The sequence below is a fragment of the Periophthalmus magnuspinnatus genome, chromosome 17, assembly GCF_009829125.3.
Source record: "Periophthalmus magnuspinnatus isolate fPerMag1 chromosome 17, fPerMag1.2.pri, whole genome shotgun sequence".
NCBI classification, from domain to species: domain Eukaryota; kingdom Metazoa; phylum Chordata; class Actinopteri; order Gobiiformes; family Gobiidae; genus Periophthalmus; species Periophthalmus magnuspinnatus.
The window spans coordinates 10,074,993-10,102,228 of NC_047142.1; the positions used below are offsets into that span (position 1 = coordinate 10,074,993).

The window sequence follows — 27,236 nt, forward strand, 5'->3', positions numbered from 1 at the left end:
CACAACAACATCATTCATCTACGGGAGCTGGAATCACACCACCAACCTGTGGGTGAGTGGATCTTATCGCTCAACCAGTGGTGTTCATGTCGAGAGTGGGATTCGCGCCACCAACTTTGGATCACATCTCTACCTAGCATCCAACTAGCAATAATGAAATAAATGCTAGGTGTAGATATGTTCAATGCCATACTGTGGAAAATCTCCATTGTGACAAAAATGTAGTAGACCCCCTCACCAGAAAAGTGATATAGTTCAACTTTACAAACGTGCATAGTGCTACCTTTGAAGTACTGTATAGAAATATCAGCTGTTGTTTGTCCCAATGAGTTAAAATGATGGTTATTGATTGATATTCATACTGGTCTCCACTTCTGATGCCACCAGAGGGTTTGTGGTTTGATCCAAGCTTAGACTAGAGCATACGACAGGCAGTTTGTTACAGGTTGGCCTCTATTCACATCAAGTCCTAAGTCCTAAGGTTTGAGTGTTACGTTTTTGCAAATCTGTATACCAAACTATACTGGGGAGGGACCTTAGACTGTATATATAAATGGACAGAGCTAACCTGCTAGCTGCCACGTTCCCGATAGGAAGTGAGCATGGGCGCTCCTGATTGGCTCTTTGGTTGCTATGATACTCAGTCTGAATTCCAAAAATCCAAATTGGCCCCTGTAACTGCTCTAGCCTCGATGAGCTTCATTTGACTGGAGCCGTACGCTATGGCTGATGTCACACTCACTTAGTCCACTTCTTTAAACAGTCTATGGAAGGGACATGTTTCAAGTACAGCAATTGTAAAGATTTTTTGAGGAGATCGAGAGCCATGATGTTGTCTCAAGTCCAATTCGAGTTGTATGTCTTTGTCATTCAACACCAAGCCCAAGTCCTAGTCCATTTTCTCAATGAAGTCTCACGTCATTAAAACAGTGACTCACTCATAGTTTGTGTGCAAGTCACGACTTTCAAATCCACAGCTCTGGCGTACCAAGTGTGGAGACTGTATTAGTGAATGAATAATGTAGTGTTTTAAGAGTCTTATAAAGCAGTTCATCAGCTCAAGCCATGAATGAGCATTATTCCATATGGTAGGACTATGTGAAGTGCTATCCATGGTCCTGAAACCCAGGTGAGACAAGGTCAGAGTGTTCGTTTCTTTAAAGAGGGGACGTGTGAATGAAACAAAACCAAACTCCAGGTCTGTTTGTGATGAGGAAACAACATTATAACATAGATCATAAAATAGTGTAATATGGATCCTTTTAACATTGCAATAAGCAGCAGAGCTTTAACTAGAGGAAACTGCAATGTCCAAAGGCGCAGGATGAAATGCAGCCAAATGGTGGTGTCTACCAGAGGAACAAAATTATGAAATATGCTGCCAGAGAACATGAGAAACTGTGCCAACTACTCAAGCTTCAAAAACCTTCTTAAAAATTGGTTGAAAATGAATCAGCCATGTACCCATAGATGGTTTTACACTTGGGCTCTTTTACTTCCTAACTGATGCTTTTAATGTAAATACGCTAGTTTTCATTTTCTTTGTAGTGTCTCAGATGCGTGTGTCTTAAAGGGTCCATATTACTCTATTTTCAGATCTATGTTATAATGTTTCCTCATCACAAACAGACCTGGAGTTGTGTTTTGTTTCATTCACATGTTTAACACATTATAACGTGGCTTAAAGTACACAAAAGTCTATTTTGCGTAATATAGGACCTTTAATGTGTTCTAATGTGAAGTCGTGTGTGTTGTGCTGTATAATAGAATGTTTTGCATGCCTTAGGACAATGAATGAAGCTGCTCGCTAACAAATTAATTAATTAAATGAAGTAATACTACACAAAGTATTGCAATATCTATCTGAAATCGATACCAATGAATTTTAAAATAACATGGATTGAAAAAAATAGCTTGGCGTATTAACTTATCTCCTCTCTAACCCAGCTTGGTCTTACTCCAAAATGTCAAATAAAAAATTCAGATGAACTAAAATATAAAAAAAGTATTTCAAAATGTGTTATAATTTGATTAAAGAGACCAAATAAAGACATATACAAGTGTTTGGAGTCAATTGTTGTGGTTTTATTGTTGCACCATTTTTACAAATACACACAATATGTCCAAATGTTGATCTCACTTTGACTGGTTTGGTTTTGACGAGCACCGTGCCCATGGGAGCGGGGCAGGGACCCACCCGGCTGGCACACGTTTGGACCGGATCGGATCAGTTTGGTTTCCACAGGGACCAAAAAGACAGGACTACAGATTCACCCAACCACAGACATGCAAATTTACCGAGTCAGGGCGGCTCTGCGGGGCCGGCGGCGCGGGTCCGGCGGTGGGTTTGGTTGCTACGGATTCTGCCGAGGAGAAAGCCACCGGCCCCGAGAGCCAACTGAGGAGTGGGGGTGGAGGGGGGAGCAGTCAGGAGGCAGGCACAAACGGACTGACCAATAGGACGCGAGCTTTGTAATAGTAATGGACCAATAAGGACACACCGCTACTGAATGGAACCAAATCAGGGCTAGGTTTGTATTATGTCACTAGCATTTTGTATTTTCTATTGACTGAATAGCAGAGGTAAGCAGAGAAGCCAAAATTGTACTTGAGGAGAAGTATTGTAGTACTTTTTACTTATTACTCAAGTAGAAGTGGTCCAAGGAGAGTTTTAGTGCATTTGGTTGGATATACTACACCTCAAGTAACTGTAAGATTAACTATATAACATTTTGATTTATAATTTGAAGTTTAGGTAGTTAAAATAATCAGGAAATTTGGAGTTTTAAAAGGATAGACACATAAATTTGCAAAACTAAATTACATCCGAGCGGTGCAAGAAACACAAATGTTCAAATCCTTTTCATAGATTTACTCACAGTGGGAAGAGTAACCAAAGCTTTACTCAAATAAGAGTACTGTTACACTTTAAACATATTACTCAAGTAGGAGTAAAAGTACTTGAGTAAATGTAACCGAGCACTGCCCACCTCTGCTGAATAGATTATTGGCCTATAGAATTCCTTTTATTTTTGAGAGCGGTCTTTACATTGCAGCCGCCCCCGTGTGCAGTCCATATGTGCTGTCAGGGCGATGGAGGAGGAGGTGAAAATGGATGAGAGAATGAAGGAATTCTTTCAGATTTCCAGAGTTTCCGCTAAATAAACAGGCCTTTGTGATGTGGAATGTTGCTGCAAACCACACAGGCGCAAACATCTGGGGATACGGAACTGGATTGTTATTCAAATAGTCCAAATGTGAACTGTTAAACTGGTATCTCCAAAGTTTGTATTGTGCTAAATTTAGACATTTTAAATTGATGTAACTAATGTGCAAGGTTAAATTCTAGGTACATGTTAAAGATCTACTTAAAAAATCTTGTATTTTTTTGTAAAAGCTGAACAGATTTGTAGATTTAATTACAAATATTAAAAATCTACTTTAATGATTTCATAAAAAATCTATTTTGAAAAATGTCTACATTTAATTTCTTGGTCTACATTTGGTTTCGTGCCAAAGGTGTCTTTTGTTTTTGACAATATCTTAATTTTAAGAGTATAAAATAAAGGTTATTTCTAGTGATGAATACTGCTGGTAAAGTGGTGGAAAATTTGGACTTGAATAAAAAGGCTGAAAAAAGTCAACTGTTGAAAAGAAGTTAATGAATCAAATCATATGAATCAAACATGTGCCACAGACTTGTGTTAAATTCTATGTGAAAACTGTAGCTGATGTTTCACAGCCTCAAAACAAATTTGAAATAGGAATATTGCATCGGAATTTGCAAAAACTGAAAAATATGTCAAGATTGGTAGAGAATTGAATAAATAAGGTTTGATTATAAGAAGAACCATGCGGTCAGATGCATTATCAGCATAATATTAACAAAGAAACTCATCACTGTTTCAAGAATATCACAAATATTTTCATGCTTGCATGTTTTAAAGAGTATTTATAGAAATATGACTTTGTTCTGTTTTCTCTTTGCAACATTTCCTAAATAAAATATAACCTATTTTAAATCAGTATTAGTATTATAGTTATATTTGCAAATGGAAAGGCCATTGTCACAATTATTCATGTCATTAGATATAAACTTAGTTTAACACATTATCATCGTTATAGTTTGGGCCTAATCTGCATATTGTCTTTTTTGGAGGGAAATTTGGGGGAAGGTTATGGATGGAAATGGAAAAAATGAAAAGTTCAAAACAGACTCGTACCAAAGTTCAAATACTACATCAGAAAAGAAGTAAATGCTAACAATAATAATAGCAATAGTCACATGTGCAGCAGTGCGCGGGTTCTCCTCTAGGTTGTGTCTCGAGTTATCTCCACATATCTGAACATTATTATTATTATTATTGTTAATCTCATCAGAATATGCATGGGCTAGTTAATCTTCTTCAGATTTTTGTTTGACATTACATTGTTGACTTCAATTTCCCAAAAGAGCTGTCCATTAATCTTGAACTGCTACGGTTTGATCCTTGCTCGGTGCCTCTGTGGCGTTGGCCTCCTTAGCAGGGGGCTCGGCGGCTGGTGTGGAGCTAGCCTCTTTAGCGTTGGCCGGTGCGCTAGCGGGTGCTGCCTCTGTGGGCTTGGGCTCAGCTTTGGTGGCTGGTGCCGCGGGGGCCTCAGTCTTTTTGGCCTCGTCTTTGCCCTCTGCCGCTGCAGGTGGCGCTGTCTTGGCCTCGGGCTCCTTGGCAGCTGGTTTTTCCTCAGCTTTAGCAGGTGGTTTCTCCTCAGTTGTAGCGGCCTCGGCGTTAGCGGGTTTAGCCTCCTCTTTCTTCTCCTCAGGTTTAGCGGCTGCAGCGTCGGTGGCAGGGGCGTCTTTAGCTGCCGTGTCATTAGCGACATCTTTAGCGTCGGCGGCAGCGCTCTCCTCCTGGTTTTCTTTGGGCGCTTCGCTCTCCTCAGCCGCACCACCCTCCGCTTTGGCGTCCTTGTCTTTGGACTTCTCGTCGTTCACATTATATCCCTTCTTCTTTTTGCTGAGCTTGCCTCCCATTTTGGATCTCTGGCCCCTGAAACAACACAAGCAAATACACATTAGAACTTACATCTATTAGCACAATAAGCGCACAATCTGACATTAACAACACAAACATTCTGGGTAGAAGCACATCTGTGTTTAAGTGGACTCATAGGAGTACTGGTCCTTGGTCCTATCAGTCCATTTGAGAAACACTTACTAAACATTACAGCCATCAACTGCAGTATTTCAGAGTTTATGATTGAGTTAAGATTTGTTTTGTGAAATTGGACAGTTCATACACAGGAACATGTCAAGTAAATATTATGTGGTTTTCTGAAGGAATCACACAGAAAAATATGAAATTTTTGGATCTGTTTAGAAAAGTTAAAAAGCTTTAATTCCATCTTGGTTATTGGAGACGCAAGGTCCTTCTGATTGTTATGAACTTTTGTATATTAATGAACATACAATACAGCCTAAATATAAAAATATTATAAGAACTAGCTCATTGGTTACTTTCCAGCAGGTCAAGGCTAGAAACAACACAGTGTGCACAAAATCAATACCAAATAAACAAAATCCAAATAGAAACATAACTTAATGATTGAGTATATGAGAGCAGAAGTGAAATATTAGTCTTAACACTAAACGAGTCTGATTCAGATGTCTCTATTTTTCATGTGCGGCTCCATCTGTCTGCTCTGTGGGGAGGAGGGCTGCACATGGACACAGCCACCGACCAGAGCTAAACATGGAACTACTGACTTCACCAAAATCTGCACACGGCAAGGAACAAGCTGCTAACCAGGATTTAACACTCCAGCAAACACATGTCTGCAAACTCAAACAAATTAGAATATCGTGGTGACGTGAACCCAGTGTTCTCTTGTAAAAAAGCAAACTGTCTGGAGAAAAGCTTAGAATGGTTCAATCTGCCTTTTAACTGACAACATAAAGTGACTTAATTCATGGGAAATATCTCTTTAATTACCTGACCTATGAGATGAAACAAAAACTGGCACAAAGTTCAGCATCTTCTCAGTTTGAAAGTCAAATTGTAAAATGTCATGAACCCAACCCATTACAGTGTTTTTCCAGCTGTCACGAGCAAAGTGTCCAATAATTGTAAAACTAAAACAAAAAACACCACCTGTAAGAAATATGCCCCAACAGCTAGTTTCTGTCCATGAGGGAGCAGCAACTCTAATCCGAGCTTGTCACCATTTTTCTACAAAAGCATCAACAAACCAACCAGGATGACATGGATTAACATTCAGCGCATCCTAAACATTCACTACGATGAGTTTATCACGGTAATGCTGACAGCAACTAGCATGCTAACAGCACACCACCATCACCATTATTTTATACTTAGATGCAGACAGTACACAGTGGTCTCATTTTGACAATATATATGTACTGGGGCAAGGCAAATTTTACTTTATTACCCTATATTTAAAAAAATAAAAAATAAATAACCCCTTTAACATTGGAATGGACTGAATTACCAAACATTGTAATCGATTTCAAATATAAAATTTACAATGGATAATGACTGTAAACTGTTTATATTTGATGTATTTCTCAATAGCAGTGGGTATGTAGGACTTCACCATAGACTGTATATATAAATGGACATAGCCAACCTACTAGCTGCTTCAGATATTCTTCTATCCACCAAACAGGCTGATCCTGATCTTTTGCCCCTGACCCCAGCTCTTTCAAACTCAGTTTGAATACGATACTCAATACCGATTCCAATGCCGATACTGATACCACAACAATCTTTCTTAAGACAATAGAATGTTATTTCAAGCATTAAATAGTAGTACATTCTTTTATATTCCCATGTGGCCTTATATCTGTGTAATCTCAGTCGTCCAGTAGGTTCATAGTGGTCCACGTGTGTACACTAGTCTATGTGTCTTGTACTTGTTCTGATACAGCTCAAGATCATTTTAAAGATATTCGGGAAAGGTCCATTTCTGTCCTGTGAATGACACTTTTTAGTATCGATACTTGCTCAAATGCGTATGTAGTTCCGATAATAATTTTAGTATCAATTCGTATCTGGTTTTCGATACTTTTGACAACCCTAGTGGACTGAATAACCATCCCACGGTGGGGTGCTCCTGCCACAGCGTTACACGGCCCTCCTCACCCTCCTCTTCATCACGACACTATATAAACAATACCAGGAATTATACCAGATCACAATGGCCGCTTTATCAGGCCCTGCACGCTTGCTCGCTGTGGGGCCGGAGAGGCAGAAGCTGGGGCAGGATCCAAACAGCCTGGAGAACATGTGCTGTGAGACAAAGAGCTTTATGGGAACTGACAAACTGCGATGGTTTCTGAATGACAGATATCTTACAATAATGGGAAATAATTACAGAATAGTGAAGTACGTATTTCAGAGAGAGCGAGCGTGTTGTGTGCCATATAAAAGCACTAAGGGGTCACAGAATGGACACTGTAATGTTTATATTTGATGGATTTTTGGCTCTAAATTGGCCCCTATAACTGCTCTAGCCTCGATGAGCTTCATTTGACTGGAGCCGAACTCTGTGGGTGACATCACACTCAACTGAGTCCATTTCTTTATACAGTCGATGGAATTCACAAAATAGTTGACTTAATTTTAACAAATAGAAAAATCAAACAACATAACAGTAACCAGTCAACAAGTCAGTAAAATACACGCTAAATGACGATATGTCGGATACGTTATTAAAGGTTTTGAATGTTCCAAAGTATGGCATTTAACCTCTCTATCTTACACTTAAACAAAATCCATTGTAATTCCTTCAAATACTACATGTACTCTTACTCTCTCCACAGATGTGATATGTAACTTGGCCTGGTGGTGCCACTTGCTTGTCTCCATAGAGGTTTAATGCCATACTGTAGAACATTTTGTGTGAAGCAATAACGATTTCCTATGGTTTCCGTGGAGACAAGCAGGTGCAGACCCTCCTCCAGAAAGTTCTATCTAAACATCTAAACCAGTTAAAAAATAAAGACTGTTACAAATTCTTACAAAATCTCGACTCCAGCAGATTTCCGCTTCATCTTATCACCGTAATAGAACCTTTCCTCTCGCACAGACCTCCAGTCTGGCACACTGCGGTACATGTGTGTTTGAGGTACGTTTGATTTATCTCCCTCCAACACCTCCACACCTGCTCCTCTGCTGCTCCTTCTGTTAGCTCAGCACTAGCCTCATTCACAGCGCTGCTCTGCAATAGATCACCGACAACGCAGAGAACTCAAGAGCCCGTTAGAGAGAACACAAGAACAACATCATCGAGCCTCAGCAGAGATGAGAGAAAACGGATTTTAAAATGGTGGCATGGTAAAAGTGGAAAAAAGTGGATGGTTTAAATGCAGAGGAGGGTAGTCAGATGGTCTGCTCTCCACAGACAGATGGATGTCTTCAGGAGGTCCACGGTCACTCCCATCCAGGCTGTTGGACTCACTAGGCCCACATATACTGGACGCATTCAACCGACAAAATACAAACCAACAACCCAAAGCGACATTCCTCCTCTACATTTGCTCCACCCTTCAACGCTGCTGGGGCAACCCATCAGGAGCAGGTCCCACTAAAGCCTCTTATAAGACATTTGCAGATACTGTCAATCAAACCTAGAAGGAGTGACCTCAGGGAAAGAAGGCGCCTAATTTATCTGTTATTAACGCTCATATCTTGATTTAAAAATAACAAAATAAAAATACCAGAATCATATAGAGCGGGTTAACACAAAGATTTTAAGACCAAAATGACGAGACTGACAGCAGCAGCTACAGAGAGACGAGCGACGGTTTTTCAATAGAAAGTGGAATTCGGTGGCTAGCAGGTTAGCTATGTCCATTTATCCATTTCCATTTACAGTCTATGGACAAGAGTCTTTTTTCCAATAGAATACACTTCTTATATACAGTACGTTGGCATGAAATATCAAAAAGTGAATTCAGAAATGTTGAACGTGATGATTTCTAATATTGCAGTTTTAATTATATTCATTTTAGTTGTCTGTTTTAAATATGAGCGGACTATCGAATGGCATGATGTCATCTGAAAGCAATACAACATACTTATATTTCAGGACAACTCTGACAGGATTCGGGGATCAACACAAGCACTTGATTTTTTTGGAAGTATCAGCAACTACCCTACCCTGAAATTGAACCCGGTTTAATTGACATTGAGTATGCTAACAGCGCACTTCCTATTTATCGACCAGTAAAGCGATTTATAATTACATGCAGCCAGCTGACTTTGTTGGACCTCAGGAGCTGCTTACAACTACAATAACGAACCACTGACCAACCGTATATTAGTATTTTCAGAGACTTCTCATTCATGGCACTATCTCACTCATCATCCTCTCCCTCACTTCCCCGTGGTTGGATATCTCACGTGCTGACTGTGAGCTCCCAAAATGCTTTGCAGCAGGGTTAGGCAGAGTGTGGAGTGAGTCTGGATTTGGTGTTTGGGACAGATTTTCTGCTCCACTTTCCCCCAGCTGCACATGGGACAAGCACAATGTTAGCGTACACTGGCACTTTTACCCGGTTAGCCGTTTATAACATGGCGAGTTATCAAAGCTACAGACGCAGTACCTGACAGAGAGTCCCATACTGAGTGAAACGGGCTCTTAAATATCACTAACATCAATGGTGGGTGTGTTTGAATATACATAGACCTCATTGTGTCAGCCAGTTAAGTTTGCTCTTTAAAGTTCATACCAAATATAGCAAAATAACCTGCTTGTTTCCATGGAGATGTGATGGTGGCGGCTGGAATGTTCCACAGTCACAGTATGATCCATCATGTCTTCAATTACATGTGTTTTCATCGCTAAAAATACATGCATTTGTACTGTAAGCGAGCTCGCCTTTTCGTAGATCTTACCGTAACTTGGCCTGGTAGTGGCACTTTCTTGACAAACATAGATAGATTTAATACCATGCGTGGACCATTCCAGGAAAAGCTATAGAATTTCCATGGATCTAATCTTCCACTAGAAACATCTTGTGATACTGTGGTCTTGTATTCCCTTAGAAATGATTACATTGTACTGCAAGTATTTCTAAGGTAATACAAGACCACAGTATCTCCACAAATACAGACTCTGGTTTGTAATTAATTTCGCAGCAGGTGATGAAGCTGTTTGGAGTAGTTCCAGACACGCTTCCTGAGAGACGTCTATATTTTACATCTAGTACTTTTTATTGGATCCATCTTAAATACCCCTGTTTCGTTGGATCCACCTTAAATAACCCTCCTCGTCTCATACAGGCCCGAGTGTCCCGGGAGCTGTGAGTCCATCTGTGGTGTGGCTCAGACAAGTGCTGGTCCACGTCCAACTTTAAACCACCATAGAGCCAATACAGGAAGACAGGAAGGGGGCTGAAAAAATAAGCTAACACGTTTCATGCTAGTTAAAGGGCCCATATTACGCTGTTTTCTGATCTATGTTCTAATGTTGTTTCCTTATCATAAACAGACCTGGAGTTGTGTTTTGCTTAATTTACAGATGTTTAACACACAAACCTGCATAATGAGGCTGAGTTCTTCTCTCAAACAGAAAACACTCCGTCCCACCTTCTTGTGATGTCATGTGGTGATACAGGAAGTGATGCGCTGTGTTTTTAAACTCCATACACCTTCACTAGAATCAGCTGGATGATTTCAGCCCTCAAATTTGCAATCTCTACTGAACTAAAGGTAAAAGATAGATGTTAACTTGAAAACTACCACTTCATGACATCACAAGGTGGAACAGAGCATTTGGAGCTTTGGAGATATAAACAGACTAATAATAAAGGGTTACTCAAACATTTTCTGTAATATGGGACTTTTAATGATTAGCTGCAGGTGCTGGGGTTTAGGCAGTGAGAATTTAGAGAGACTGCATTAAACTGACAACCCAAATGAGAGGCTCATTCTGCTTTCTGATTGGATAATTATCTTCATCGTATCAATCTAGAAAATGTGCCATGTTGTCCTCCCTTTCAACTTCACTACATCATTCTTCATTGACGAATCACACTAATAATTACAGCAGCTCATTGGTCCCACACAGATCATAAAATTGAGTTTGGGAGCCTCTGTGGATGGGGCACAGGTACCAGAAGATGCACAGTAAGCAGAACTGTGGAGGAAGTACTTCTCCCCTGTGTCCTGAGTTATTTCTGTACAGCAGTAACATAGTCGGCCAGAACTCATGCTGCTACCAACGCTAAGTACTTCAGCTACCTCATACTGGGCGTGTGCTGCTCTCAGGGTTGTCAAAAGGATAAAAAATCAGATGCTAATTGATACTAAATCTGTAATCGAAGCTAGATACTTATTTGAGCAGGTATCGATACTAAAGAAGTCACATTCACAGGACAGAAATGAACCGTTCTTCTTCAGTTTTAGAATGATCTTGAGCTGAGAACAAGTATAAGACTACACACATGGACCACTTGGGAACCTACCTGGACGACTGAGGGATTACACAGATATAAGGCCACATGGGAATAGAAAAGAAAGTACTACCATTTAATGTTGAAAATCACATTCTATTGTCTAAATAAAGAGCGTTTTTTTAATATCATCATGGTATCAGAATTGGTGTTAAGTATCGAGTCTATTCCTTAGTATCAAAATCGAGTTTGAAATTTTAGTATGAGAATGAGAATTGATTTAACCAACAGAAAAATCCACAATGAAAGAGAAACAGGCAAGCAAATTAATCGACAGAAAACCAGAAAATGGATAACTGTCACAGAACATCCCCTGTCCTTCGACGCTCCTTCTGGACAAGGAAAACCAAAAATAAATTCACTCCCATGGATGGACAGGCTGCAGATGTGTCCAGGACTAATGTGCATCCATTTACAGATAGAGTTTAAGTCTGTAGGACCAGAGTCACGGAACTAAGGACAGAGAGGGGCCCACCCACGACAGGATGGGAGCCACCCTAGCCAGGCACCGGGCCACCCAGCCAGGCGAGGCAGGAGAGGGTCCGGGTCCATAGAACAGGCCGACAATACATTGTGTAGTTTGTGCTGTATTATTTAGTGCTACTCATGCATTCTCTGACTTTGGAGGTACTTGTACTTTAATAACTTAAAATATTTTACATATTACACATAATCTTTTGCATTAAGAGCACTATAAAGGGAATAGAGGTTACTGTGCTCGTTAAGGATGAAGTACTTTCACTTGAGTAACATTTGAATACAACTGTACTATGTATTGTTCAGACATGATACTTTTACTCCTACTCAAGTAATATATTTTAAAGTAATAGTACTCTTACTTCAGTAAAAGTGTTGGGTTACTCTTCCCGTGTACGTTTATAAGCTTTATGATCAGTATTAGCTGCAAAGCAATTCTACATGTTGGTATGAATAAAGTTTACTCTTACTGGAGAAGTAGTTTACTCAAATACTTTTACTCTACTCTTGAGTTTCTATTTTGACCGAAAGCAAAGTGTAGTTGAATCTTTTTCTCTGTTTTCACTGTGAAATACCAATATATGGGCTGAAACAGTTCTTTCTCAGTAATATGTCTTATAAATAGCCCATGTGCTGTTAAGACAATTGGACAGATAATATTTTGTTAGCTGTCTCACACACGAGCAGGAAGCGCACTAAATGAGCCCCCTTCTTGTTGTGCACAGCCCTAATTACCCACAATGCAGCGGGGATCGATGTCCAAATTGACAGCGCTCGAGCAGACTGCGGCGTGGTAAATGGTTATTGACCGTTAGCGTCTGTGCGATCAAAGCTTTAGCTAACACAAAGCACCGTGTGAATGTGAAGCTGAGGAGGGCCGTGTGCAAAAAGAAAAGGGAAAAAAAAAACACAAAAAACAACAACATGGCGGACAAAGACTGAGACTGCTCTACGTCTCCACAGGCTCAGTGACATTTAAGTTTGTCAGCGCCGCTCCAAACACATGGCGTCCATCTTGAAAACAGCTAATTCAACATGACGTTCAACACAGTAGGGGGAGTCGCAGGGACATTCACATATGTTTTGTGGGAAAAAAATGCATTTACTTGGTTTAGCTGCTCAAATATATACGAAATATACAGTCGTAGCGTAGCAGGTTAATAATAATAATGCATTTTACTTATAAGGGCCTTTCAGAACACCCAAGGACTGTGCAGAACAAGTTCAAAACATAAAAGCAGGTGAATGAGCTTGTCCACCTGAGACATGCACAGACATTTTGAAGGAAAAAAAAATCACATGAGGCTGAAAAACATGGCAGATTTCTTTAGAATTAATGAGCGAAGCAATACACTAATAATCTGAGGTGAGATAAAAGTAATTTTACTTGTAAATCAAAGGTGACCAATGAGCAGCTTCGTTTCACATGTGCCACTGGAAAGAAACAAATCTGATTGGATGATCACATTTAACCAGGCTTGAGATGCAACAGAGGACCAGACTGATAACAATCTGTAAACAAAATACAGAAAGATCAGTCTGGATTTGCCAGGCATTTGCGCTACCAAAAAAGCTTAAAATATATTGCTTAAAATGAACGTATCCATAGTATTTAAAAGTAAGCAAATGTGATTTTCCTGTGCATGGGTGTATATGTGCTGTGTATACTGTTACTTCAGAAGATTTGAAACAGTCAGTTGTTTATTAGACTATACCAACTGACCTACGTTTTATGGCAAACTTAGAAATACTGATCATTTGTGTCTAACTCCTGTATCAGTGTTTCTCAGTGGAGCTCCGCACTCTGCCCCCTTCCTGGCTCCGCCCCCTGCCTGCCAGCTGCAGCCGGACACTGGACTGTGGACAAACTATAGACCCACCCATAGCGTTCAGCTCCAGTCAAATGAAGCTCATCGGCTAGAGCAGTTACAGCGGTGAATTTAGAGCCGATTTCCATATTTGGAATGTCGACCGCGAGTATCATAACAACCAAAGAGCCAATCCGGAGCGAGCTTGTTGAAGGTAACGCCCCTTCCCACCCACACCGCAGGTTTAGCAGAGAGCAACCACTTGGCGACGCTTTTAATCAAACTTAAACTTAATAAAACTTTTGTCTAGACTCCTACACTTCTGAGTTATGTTGCTTTTATGAGAATTCAACAGATCTCAGCCAAGAAATGCACTGCAGATCACTGTGATATACTCTCACTACTGAATTTATAGATGTATATTTCACCAGCTGTTTTGCTCATAACATCGGGAATATGAGGCAGATTGTCAAAAAAATATAAACTGGCTAAAAGTTTAGATGGTGTAGAACTTCTTTATGGGCTCAAAACTGTGATATATATTTCACGTTATGTGCTGATAACGACCAGACTTAATTAATAATTGTACGCTTTATAAAGGCTAATTAAAGTGTCGTTATTATAAAGTGGTAACAAAAATACACCCAATACCAGCACAACTGTTGCCACATTCATTTAACACATCGAGCTCATTAGTGCATTGCAGTAATAAGTGTGAAGTGTTCTCTGCTCCGTGGGCCTGTTAGGACTGGCCCTCTGCTCCTCTGGGACTTTATAATGAAACAACTCTATATGATCACCTAAGAGAGCCCACCGAGCACAAGAGGCTGCTGCTTTGGGCTCGCTCATGTCTACTTTGCAGGTGAAATATTTAGAGGTACATTATGTAGCTGTTCACCGGTGAAAAGCAAAAATAATATTCTTCGTGGATGACTTTCTAACTATGAGTGATCACAAAATTGTTTCTCTCCTTGGTAAAAATACCTGCCTCTACCGTTCGCCAGATAAGCCTGATCGCACGGAAACGGCAGGAGAAATCAGGATCATAGACTGTGTAAAAAAGTGGACTAAATGAGTGTGACGTTACCCACAGCGTTCAGCTCCAGCCAAATGAAGATCATCGAGGCTAGAGCCGTTATAGGAGCGAATTTAGAGCTGAGTTCCATGTTTGGAATTCCAACTGTGAGTATCATAGCAACCAAAGAGCCAATCCAGGGCGAAGGTGTTGAAGGTAACGCTCATTGCCGCCCGCACCGCTGGTTTAGCAGGGAGTGCGGGCAATAGCGAAATAAAAACACCAGGATCATGTAGAGCGGGTTAATATGAACATTTTAAGACCAAAATGACGAGTCTGACAGCAGCAGTTACAGAGAGAGGGGTTAGTTTTTCAATGTAAAGTGAATTGGAGTCGATGGAGCCGGAAGTGCGCCCATGCTCATTCTCTATTTCACTCTCAGCTAGCAGGTTAGCTATGTCCGTTTATGTATACAGTCTATGATCAGGAACAGCGTGCCATCATAGTTTTTTTTTTTTTACATCAATTAGGCCATAAATTAATAAAATGTTAATACATAATAAACTAAAGTACATACTGAACATACACAGATTAATAACATGTCAAATACATCTTTTCTCAAATAAATATAGACTGGATCCAGCAGGGTACACATGCAAAAAATCCTGCTTTGGTCTTTTGAATGGATTTTGTTAACTAGGAACTTTAGGCAGGGGTAAATTATAATTAAAAAATAAATTAAAAAGTTGATCTCTTCTGTCATTAACACAATTTTAACCACCCAGAAAAAACAACAAAAAAACACCTAATCACTAGACATTTGGCTTAGATATTCTTAGACCTTAAATGCATTTTGTTGGAACTAAAACTTCTAATAAATGTTTATGACCTACATCATGGTTCGTTTACATCAGTTCTGAGCATATGGGAGTCGGCCCAAGAACAAAGGACCAATAGAAAGCGTAGGCTACATACAGTACTATATCGAACACTTTTATCGTAGCTGTTTTCACGGATGTTTGCTTTGTGCACAATGGTTAGCCTTAATGATCCTTATGAGTTTTAATGAAAAGATAATACCGAGCCACTGCCGATATGAACTACAGTCAAATATGTGACTTCAGTATCAGCCCGACCCCATGAGTAAACAGCACACAGATAGGAAATCGCCTTTGACAAATAAGGACAATGTTTATATTGAACTATACGTTAACTTCATATCTCATTAACTGGGACACGAGGGAGGGTTGCTACGGGGGACGCAAGACAATATGGACATAGAGCAAGTAGATTGATTAAGAGGGTTTTGGCGCCATAGAATAACTACTACAAAAATGTTTCCTCACAGCTGAAAATATGAAAAATGTTGTTTAAAGAGCATTTGACAGATTTCAAATTCTGAATTGGTTTGGTGGGGTAGTAGCTGAGGTAAATATTCATAATTGTACATCAGTTAAGTGGCAGTTTGTGAAGAAAAGTAGCAAACAAAAACAAAAATGCAGAGACAATTTATGCACAACGAAGGCATTTTTCTGACAGTTTAAACATTGATTTAACAAATAGAAGGTGTTGTCCATGTCCAACCAGGATGTCAAATTATAACCTTCACCAGAATGACAAAACTAGAAAAAATAAGGCATGATTTTTTTTTTGTCAAATCTTCAAGTTAATGTTGATTATGTTTTAGGGAAATGCGTAGTCTAACCTGCCATCTGCACTTTAAATTTTCCTGTTAAGTTTGCATTCATAAACAATCAACATTAAGAAACAAATTTTGTATGTTAGTGTTTACGACACTGACTGATCTGAGGTTGGTGGTGCAATTCCCACTCGACTTAACGATGTTCACGTGACCTTATAACGTTCTAGCATCCCTGTAGTTTAAAACTGAACTGGAGCAGAGGTCAGAATACGATGGCAGAATTTTGTTGGGGTTGTCAAAAGTATCAAAAAATCTGATTCTAAAGTGGATACTAAAACTAAAATCATAAAGTTTACACAGGGATTAATGTTGAAAACCACATTCTATTGTCTGAAGGAAGAGTGTTTTTAATTATCATTGTGGTATCGGAATCGGTATTGAGTATCAAGTCTATTCCTCAAAACCAAATTTGAAATTTTTGTAACAACAGACTACAAACTAGCTGTTTAAATGTCATATTTCAGATTTATTGACCTGCTTTGTTGACCAGGATACCACAGGGTTGCGTTCTGTCGCCCCTTTTATTTGTTTTTTATTCTAATGACTGTTAACTACACAGATCGCCACATTGTTAAATTTGCTGAAGAACTCTGCCATAGTCTCTATGTTTGCATGCATAGAGAACTCAGACTTTGCTAAACAGCCCAATTCAAATTGTCTTTGCCCCAAATCTGTCAGACCACTCTTGTCTCAGTCTACACACAGGGCAAATAACTGAATAGGTGCAAACAGGGGGTTACGAGGTGTTCAGGTGCAGCTATAATGGCTAATAAAAATGAGTGGCTAGACAAGCCACATCGACATAAAAATACCAGGATCATGTAGCTCATGTTAATACGAGCATTTTAAGACCAAAATTATGAGGCTCAGTGCAGCATTTACAGAGAGAGGGATGACTATTTGTATGTAAAGTGAACTGGAGCCAGAGTCAATGGAGCCTAAGCGCGCCCATGAGCACTTCCCATTTGGAACACAGTCCAAATTAGATGTCCATTTATGTATACAGTCTATGGTCCAAACACATGTCTAATGTTTTCCTAGCTATTTCTTACCTGGTGCAGTTGAATGCCTCTCTTCGTCTGCACGTAATGTAATCTGACGGTTACATACAGCAGACATCCTAGTATGTATCAGCTTTTCCAGATGTATTATTGGGATCTGGGTTTGTAGTTCCTGGCTTTACATGCATTTTGATTAATCTGATTAAACTGGACTGGGCCAGTCATCCTTTCCTGGCGTGCATGTGACCGTATTGTCTCTTTTATGCCCAGACGATTGTTGACAGGTGGAGCACAGGTTTTTTTTAAATACAAATGTGAACAAAACTAAATAAATGAAGATCAATATGGGCAGGATTTTCGATTGCCATTTACATTGGCCATTTTTACAGCCCTCTGAGAAGCTCTGATTTAATTTGAGGCCGTAATGTGCTGATGTTTGGCTGGTGGCCAGTCCTGGAGGAGTAATGGGAGGGCAGTTTGTCTCTGTGCCAGCCCCACAAACACACACCGACATGGGGGACGAGGAGGAGAGATACTCCCCTGTCCTGGATCAACAGTGCGCGCAGACACGGAGCAGGAGGTTAAACGATTAACAAGACGGAACGCACTCAAGGTTCCGACATGCCAATTTAAGAGTGTGCTAAACAGTGTGCTAAACAGTGTGCTAGATAGTGTGATAAAGAATGTTCTAAAATGTGTTCTAAAGAGTGTGCTAAAATGTATTTAACTGCTAAAGAGTGTGCTGCAATGTGTGCTAAAGAGTGGGCTAAATGTGTGCTAAAGAGTGTGCTAAACAGTGTGCTAAAATGTGTGCTAGATAGTGTGGTAAAGAATGTTCTAAAATGTGTTCTAAAGAGTGTGCTAAAATGTATTTAACTGCTAAAGAGTGTGCTACAATGTGTGCTAAAGAGTGGGCTAAATGTGTGCTAAAGAGTGAGCTAAAGAGTGCTCTAAAATATGTGCTAAAGAGTGTGCTAAATTGTATTTATGTGCTGAAGAGTGTGCCTAAATGTGTGCTAAAGAGTGGGCTAAAGAGTGTGTTAAAATGTGTGCTAAAGAGTGTGGTAAATTCTGTACTAAAAATTCTAAAGAGTGTGCTTAAGTGTGTGCTAAAGAGTGTGCTGAAATGTATTTGTGTGCTAAAGAGTGTGCTAAATTGTATTTGTGTGCTAAAGAGGGTGCTAAAATCTGTACTGAAGAGTGCTAAAGAGTTTGCTTAAGTGTGTGCTAATGAGTGTACTTAAATGTGTGCTAAAGAGTGTGCTTGAGTGTGTGTTAATGAGTGTGCTAAAGAGTGTGCTAAAGTGTAATGAGTGTGCTAAAGATCGATCTTCTTGCACAAACATGAATAGACCATGAAATGCACCCTCGTTTAGGGAGATAACACTATTTGTTTCTGCCTCTTCATCATGTTTTATACTTTTAATTACAGGCTATATCCTCAATACTCCAAATTTGTATAATATCTCCCAGACAACAATTTGCCAACGATTTTACATTTGACCACTCCAGTTCAGTACATTCATTCATAAACTCCCTCACCCGGGTTAAAACTTAAACAGTTCTCATTGTTGGAGAGTGAGTCTTCGCTTGGGGCCGGTCTGACTCATCACTGGTATAAAAACATCAGGAGGAGCATGATTCCTCAAACACTATAATGAATGAACTGTATCAAACGTGAGTCACTCCTCTGGCTCTGCGGCTGCTGTGGCCACTGGCAAAGCTTGGATTCATTCAACAATCTCTGCACAGGCCAAAGTTGACACGAAACACATGCATGGACGGTCTGTTGTTTTCTTTAAGGTCCAATATTACATAAATTTGACTCTTGTGAGCTTCTAGCCACGTTATAATGTTGTTATCTCCTCAAAAACAGACCTGGAGTTGTGTTTTGTTTCATTCGCACATGTTTAAGTAATCCTGCATTATTAGTCTGTTTACATTTCCAAAACTCCAAATGTTCTGTTCCACGTTGTGATGTCATGAAGTGGTAGTTTTCAAGTTAACATCTCCTTTTACATTTACTTCAGTACAGATTGGCAATTCCAGGTCTAAAAACATCCAAATAATTCTGTAATCTATAGTCTATAATCTAAAATGACATAATAAAATAAACTAATCAGACTTCCGGGTTGGAAAATTGCAGAGCCCAATGGGAGCCGATTCCCACCTGCCCTTTTACGATACATCCTTGTAAATGTCATCACAACAAAGTGCCACATGCTGTCAGCCCATTCTACTTACAGATCACGCTTTTTATTCGTAGCAAAAGGGAAAGGCCGAATCCTACCTGTGTCAATCATTCAATACCGAAAACGGGAGTAGATCGGATTATTCAAACACTCTAAAAAGTAAATTTTGCGTTATTAGCCTCGTTTAATCTTGCACTCAAATTATGTTCAACGTTCAAAATGATGAGGCTCACTGCAGCAGTACAAAGAGAGAGAGAGAGAGGGGAGACAATTTTTCAATGTAAAGTGAATTGGTGCCAGAGTCGATGGAGCCTGAAGCGTGCCCATAAGCGTTTCCTATTCAGCGGCTAGCAGGTTAGCGATGTCCATTTATATATACACTCTATGGTTCAATTCAGACCAACTCTTGCAGAAAAAAAAATGTCAAAGAATTCACTTGACATTCTCCACAGCTAAGAGGTAGAGAAATGGATAAATCCCTGTGAGACCCGAGCTTCGACTGAAACGGAAAAGGCCATTTGGGTTTACACCGTTCAAGAGCGAGAGACCGACTTCAAACAAGATGGAGGATTTCATGTCACTTTGTAGAAGGAGGAGGATGATCAAACAGACAGGGCCGTGGGTTAGGTTTATTTTAGATTGAGTTGTTTGAAAGTACGATTAGAAATGTAAAAAAAATACTTTCACAGGACCCCCACATTCTCTCCTAGTGAGTTGTGGGGCATGTGGTAGTAAAATCCATTGAAAGCAAAAATAAAGACCCTGGACACACAGAAACCTGTTAGCAAGATTTGAACTACCAAACTTTCATGTAATTTACAGTCAATTTAATAATAAAAATAACAATAATGCCTTAGTCTTATATAGTGCTTTACAATTTCGTGCAGTTTTCATTCACTCCACACTTAGAGGTGATAAGCTGCCCTGGGGCAGACTGACTGAAGTGAGGTTGCCAATCTGCCCCATTGGCCTCTCTGACCACCACCAGCACAAAGACGCACTCACACACAAACTGCATTTATACTATGCAATGTGGGTGAAGTATCAGAACAACGACACCAACCTCGCTTAGCTTCTGAGATCTGACGAGATTAGGTTTCGACAAGGAGTTCCGATCTCTTATACTTTAGTTCCTTGAGTACACTCGTTTATCTCGGGGGTTATGTTCTAAAAATAACCCGCAATAGACAAAATCCACGAAGCATCAGCATTATTTTTTACAATTATTCTATCTGTTTTGCCGCTGTAAAACCCCTCACCACACACTTTATACACTTTTCTCAGACAGGCATTAACATTTAAACCTTTCTCTCTTATTTAAACACTCTCTAAGTTCAAACCTTCGTATATTATATCCCTCGATGATCGCTTTAAATGTGTTGTTCACGTGCCTCTGCTCCAGCGGTATCTGCAGAGGCTCCTCTCCATGCACAGAAACACGTAAGTCCAAAGCGTTTCTGCAATTTGTCGGTGCAGAACGTTTCATCGGCATTGTGGGTTTTGTCAGGAAGAAAAGTCGCAAACATACAGCACTTCAGAGTTACACTGCGATCCAACATTTATGTAAATTTGGCTGAACACATTCTGTACTGTACAGGAGACACGGCACAGAGGAGACTGATGGACAATGGGCTATAGTCCCTTAGCCAATCAGGAATCAGACCACAATGCACGTTCATACGCTGTAAAAAAAAAACATGTAAAATTGCACGAAAAACATCCGTAAAACAGCAAGACCGTGAAAGGTGAACTGCAATATAGAGAGGGACAACTGTAGCAAAATTGTAGCATGGGATGTAATTATTATAAATGCAATAAACTAAAACAGAAGATGTGAAGAGCAGAGTGATTTCGAGTGTTCGGGGGAATCTGAGCAGAAATAATTACCGCTCAAACAGAGGTCCACAGAGAGAACAGTCCCCACAGACCTGCTCCTCTGAGGCTCCGTCTGACACTATTTCAGGCTCAAACACAGACGCGTCAGACCACAGCAAAGAAACAAGGAACTGTCTTTTTCTGACGTATTAACCATCCTCTAGATACTTCCTTATTAGAAAGGAATTGTTCAAGTTTATGAAAATTAAATAGTACTGATACTGTCATCGAGATTCCCTGGAGCATGAAGATAACTGGAGGCACTGCTCTTTCTGAAGCTCTGTTACGTAAATTACACTTTCATCTGATAGCCAACCATTTTTACTCAGTCTTTTACTCATCCATCTATTATTATACTTTAAAAAAAAATTATTATTATGTGTCAGTGTACACAGTGAGAAGTTTGGCCCGTTAGTATGAGCAGGTGGAGTCTGGTACAAATTAGGATTGTTAAAAGAATCAAAAATCACATACTAATCGATATAAAAACAAGTATCGAAACTAAATGATCATTTAAGCAGGTACTGATACTAAAAGAGGCACATTCATAGGACAGAAATGGACCTTTCCTGAATATCTTTAGAATGATTTGAGCTCTATTGTCTAAAGAAAGTGTGTTTGTTTATTTTTTAGTATCATCGTGGTATCAGAATCGGTATGGAATGGCATCGGTTGAAGTTTCAGATCAGAGGGCAATTCCTCATCTCTCCTCAGTCTCTCTCACACACATGCACACATACACATTAATGCACACACACAGACACACACACACACACACACCCACATGCAGACACACACTCAGACACACACACGCAGTCAGGCCTTGGTTAATGGACTTAAGAGGAAGTGCAGTTTAAACACATGACTCATAACACAGTGAGATTCAGAGCTATGTTTTATGAGAACTTGACCTTATGTGGTTTGTGTTTTATTATGTTTTATGTCTGTTTTGAATGGATGAATGAATGCTGTGCACTCTGGGCTTCTTGCACGGAATTCCTGTGTATTTTTTTATACTGCAAAAGGCAAATGAACCAAAACTGAACTGAAACAGAGCCTGGAAATACAAAATCTTGAAATCTAATAAGGCTTAATAACTAAATGTGTAGTCAAAACTATTTAAATCAAGATCAGAAATTCAAGTAAAGTTGGCAAAAGTATAAAAAATCAGATACAAATCGATACCAAAACCAGTATCGAAACTAGATCCTAATTTGAACGTTTTGAAAGTATTTATATTGGAAAAATCATGCCAAATTTGAGTAATCTTGATCAACGCCAGTGTAGAAACCAGGGGAGTCGACAAAAGGGGGACAAAAGGGTCTGTTGTCCCGCGCCCCATAATTGGACCCCCCTATTTCTATTCATTTATATTAGAGGGGGGCCCATGTGAGGTTTGTTAGCCCTAGGCCTCCAAATTTCCGTTGACAACCCTGTTAGAAACACATAATGACAAGAAAGCACCATTATCTTGTGCTGAAAATTACATTCTACTGTGTGTCTAAGAGTTTTTTTCATCATCGTGGTATCGAAATTGGTATCGAGTCTATCCCTTAGAGTTTGAAATTTTAGTATTACATTATTACAACATTACATTCATGCCAATACAACACTCAAAGTACTCAACGCTGCTGCTCTGAACACCACTTTCCCCCTTGTATCCTCGTGTTTACTGGTGTTGGGAGGCAGATGACAGAGCGGTGGAGTGCTGTCTAAATACCCAGCACTGGTATGAGGATGTTTGGACTCTGGGTCTGATGAGAGGAGCGGGCATGCAGTGAGACAGGGCCCGATGCCAGCGCAGAGGTATTCACAGAGCTGGCACTGCCCGACGGCACAGCTGAGGGCGACAGGGGAGGAGAGGGGGCTGATTAGGGCTGCAGCTAACCATTATTTTAGTAGACGACCAGTCAGGGATAGAATTGACAAAAGGGTGGAAAATGAGATACTAATCCATACTGAAATCGAAACTCGATATTCATTTGAGCAGGTATCGATGCTGAAAAAGTCACGTTCACAGGACAGAAATGAACCTTTCCTGAATAGTTTTAGCTGTATCAGAACAAGTATAAGACAAATAAACTGGTATACACGCATGGACCACTATGGAAGAGACGACTGAGGGATTACACAGATATAAGGTCACTATTGTTTTTTGTATCATCGTGGTATCGGAATCGGTATTGAGCATCGAATCCTTAGTATCGAAATTTTACATTAGTCAGCCATAATTTTTTTTGATTCGTCAACAAGTTAAACAGTTATTTCTGAGACTTTTTCAATACATTTTTGACCAAATAAAAGTTGAAATGTGGTGACTGAAGGCTTTTACCAATAAAATCAGAAATAAAATCTTTTTCTTAACTTTTTCTTAACTCCTTCCTTTGGGGCTAGATGTAGGCAACTCAGAGCAGTATAAATCCTACAGCCTCAAGGCAGTACCATCAAACTGAAAATGGAAACACAATGTCCAGATCCCCGCTGTTGAAACCTCCTCTTTGGTGTAAAAGGGTCTTTTTGTATGTGGTTTATTTAATTTAGTCTGTACAGTACGATTTATTATTACTATTAAAAATGACAAGAAATTTCTGTAACTATTTGGACATTTGGGGAAAAATTGTGAGACAAAAGTACAGTTCAAATTTTAAAGTTACAGGGGGGAATTTGGAGCCGAGTTCCACTTTTGAAATTGCAACCGTGAGTATCATAGCAACGCTGTCAATCAAACCTGTTGCTAACACTAATGAGAGCGACCTCAGGGAAAGATGGCACCCGATTTGTCTGTTATTAATGATCATTTCTTGATTTACTGACATAATAGTGAAATAAAAACACCAGGATCATGTAGAGCAGGTTTATACAAACATTTTAAAACCCAAATGACGAGTCTGACAGCAGCAGTTACAGAGAGAGGGGTAACAGTTTTTCAATGTAAAGTGAACTGGAGTCAGAGTCAATGGAGCCAGAAGCGTGTCCATGCTCACTTCCAAGAGATTTTGTTCTTTATAGAGCAAATAATGGTGCTTAAAAAAACTGCAGCCTTTGTAATTTGTTTTCGATCCGATTGCGATTAATCTTACCACCTTAGTACAAATGCCTGTGAATAGCGCCCTCTATGGCTGGATACAGATGACGTGTCCTCTTAAGTACGAAACACCCGGTCCGCATCAGTATTCTGCTCTCCTCACAGCTCTGCATGAAATATTCAAATCAGCTCTAATTGGAGCCAGACTCACCTTGAACACTGAGGCGCTACGCTCACCTCGCAAAGCTATAGGCAACACATGGAAAACATCTATCAAATCATCTTTATGTGTTACTTTGTTCAAATGGGAGTATAGCGACTAGGAAAAAGATGTGTAATTCTTAATAATAGACCTGCTTTGATTTCAGTTCTGGTTGGAAAAGCAGGAAATAGAAACAAGATAATGATGATAATGGTGTATTCATTTAACAGCCCCTACGGAAGGCCTCATGGGACACACTTCAAAGGAGAGTTGTTACCACTTGATAACAGCGCTAAATTGTGTAACTTTTCTGGTGACTGTTTGTTCCCACAGCAACTGCTTAATCTGGAATGTTCCACAGTACAGCAATTTTGGAAGGCTGTCTCCATGGAGATCGATGGGGTCTGACCATGCAATAAAAACACCTGTTACTTAAGACATGCAAAATAGATATGTTTTAATGCCATACTGTTAAACATTCCATGCATAGCAATAACATCTCCATGGTAGTGGATCCCTGACAAGAAAAGTTACATAGTACTTTATTAAATCCATAATTCACTTTCTATTAGATTGGATTATAATTGAATGAGAGTAAATCAATCAATCCTGACAGATCTCTAGTGCACTCTAGTCTTAAATTCACCAATTGTCTTTGAAAGTCTCACGGCGGCCATTTTGGAGTCTTCAAACAAGCTGTCATCGCGAGACGGGGCAAGCACGAAAGGATCGCTCCTGTCGTTTCAAAACAGTTCTGACAGGAGCAGAAGTGACAGGCGGCTTTGTATCCCGCTCCATCACGGGATACTGCCAATACCCCCCCCCCCTCCCCACGTGCTCCCCTCTCTCTCCTCCCCTATGTCCTAAATGCACCTTCTTACAACACTGGAGGAAGCTTCCAGGCCTGTCAAGAGCACTATCCCTTCAAATACATCTCTTCGAAAGACTGCGTCGGAATTTCAATGAGGAATGAAAAAATAAATAAAACACACCTGGGAAGGACATGCAGCCCGCTAGACAATTTCCAGGGAGTTAGGATTTGCAGTTAAAGATGCTGTACCTCATTTTTACAGTCTTGAAAATGTAAAAAGAACACAGCTGGTTCAATTTAAATGGTTTGTTACTAATTATTCACCACGATGAGCTTGTAAGTGCTTTTCAACAACTAGCATGCTAACAGTGCACAGTATTTCGTGCATGATAAAATCTCTTTATAACTAAATGCCGATATTGGTCTTATTTTCAGGAGCTGGAGTTTACAATGTGTATTTACTGGGGCAAAACTGATTTTTACTTAATTAATTACATAAAACAAAAATTGAGTACAGGCCCTTTAAGACGATACTAATGATAAGGAGCTGTCTGTGGTGCTGAATTGAAAAAATGTTCAAATATACAGTATGGAGCCTAGTCTGAGTCTGAGTCCTTGGTTTGGTTCTGTTTTAGTCCTGGTTTAGCCCTGGTGTAGTCCAGATTTAGTTCCAAGTTTAATTCCAGCTTAGTCCTAACAATAGCGTGGTTGTATGAATGTACCAAATACAAATTAAAGGCCCATATTACACTATTTTCTGATCTATGTTATGTTGTTTCCACATCACAAACAGACCTGGAGTTGTGTTTTGTTGAAAAAACTGCATGTGTTTTTATTTCTTGTGTGTTTAAATGTACTGAGGTTTTGTGAAATGCATCCAATACTGCTTAATTATCCTGTCCGCTAATAAGTTTTATAAATAAGCTCGCTGCAATACAGGATTTTTAAAAGATTTTTAAATGTGCGACAAAAAGCACAGGCCACAGACATGAGGAGAATTGGATAAGATTTTAAACCCCTGAGCACAAAAACTGCAGTGGAAAATGGCAGCGAAGAGTCTGCACACCACAAGCTAAAAGTTGTGAGCGCAGCTTGTGTCAGCTGTTTCCAGTAATAAAACGACTAGGTTTGAGACTCTGAAGTGTTCAACAGATCAGAGCATTGCACTTCTAGTTTAGACACAAATTAAAACTATCTTATTATATTTGTGAAATGTGGTGCAGTAGTTCAGATAAATGGTTTTAATGCACAGAAGGCTGGAGATAAACTATACAAGAAGTAGAGTCACTATCGTTAATCTGCAGCAGCTTCAGTTTGATCCGCACTGTCTGGATGTAAACAAATACATGTGAGGATCTGTTCTTGCCTTTTACTTTTATAGAAAACTTGATTAAAAGTGCTGTTTTGTGGACTGGAGGTCATTACTTGCAGAGGACACATTCTTATGCATAATATGGATGAGAACGCTGCAGTTTACTTTACTTTAACTTTATGAGAGTGAGTATTAAAGTCACTTTTAAATTATTTCCACTCTTTCTGAAGTTTGTATCTTGCACCTCTGTGTCTGTCACTGCATCTGCCCCTGATGCTCTATTTTATTGGTTGTTGCCGTGGTGATGTTTTGTGGTTATGATATGACAGAGCAGCTCAGAGTCGCACTGACACCACACATA

General features: G+C 39.7%; 1 protein-coding gene across 1 annotated transcript in view; it reads right to left on the reverse strand.

Moving 5' to 3' along the window:
• Positions 1 to 2,063: 2,063 nt before the first annotated feature.
• basp1 (brain abundant, membrane attached signal protein 1) overlaps positions 2,064 to 27,236 on the reverse strand; it is a 44,210-nt gene continuing 19,037 nt past the window's right edge. Inside the window, exon 2 of the mRNA XM_033982900.2 lies at positions 2,064 to 5,027. Coding sequence (XP_033838791.1) covers positions 4,463 to 5,011 — 549 coding nt within the window. The 5' untranslated portion in view covers positions 5,012 to 5,027 and the 3' untranslated portion in view covers positions 2,064 to 4,462. The remainder of the gene's footprint in view (positions 5,028 to 27,236) is intronic.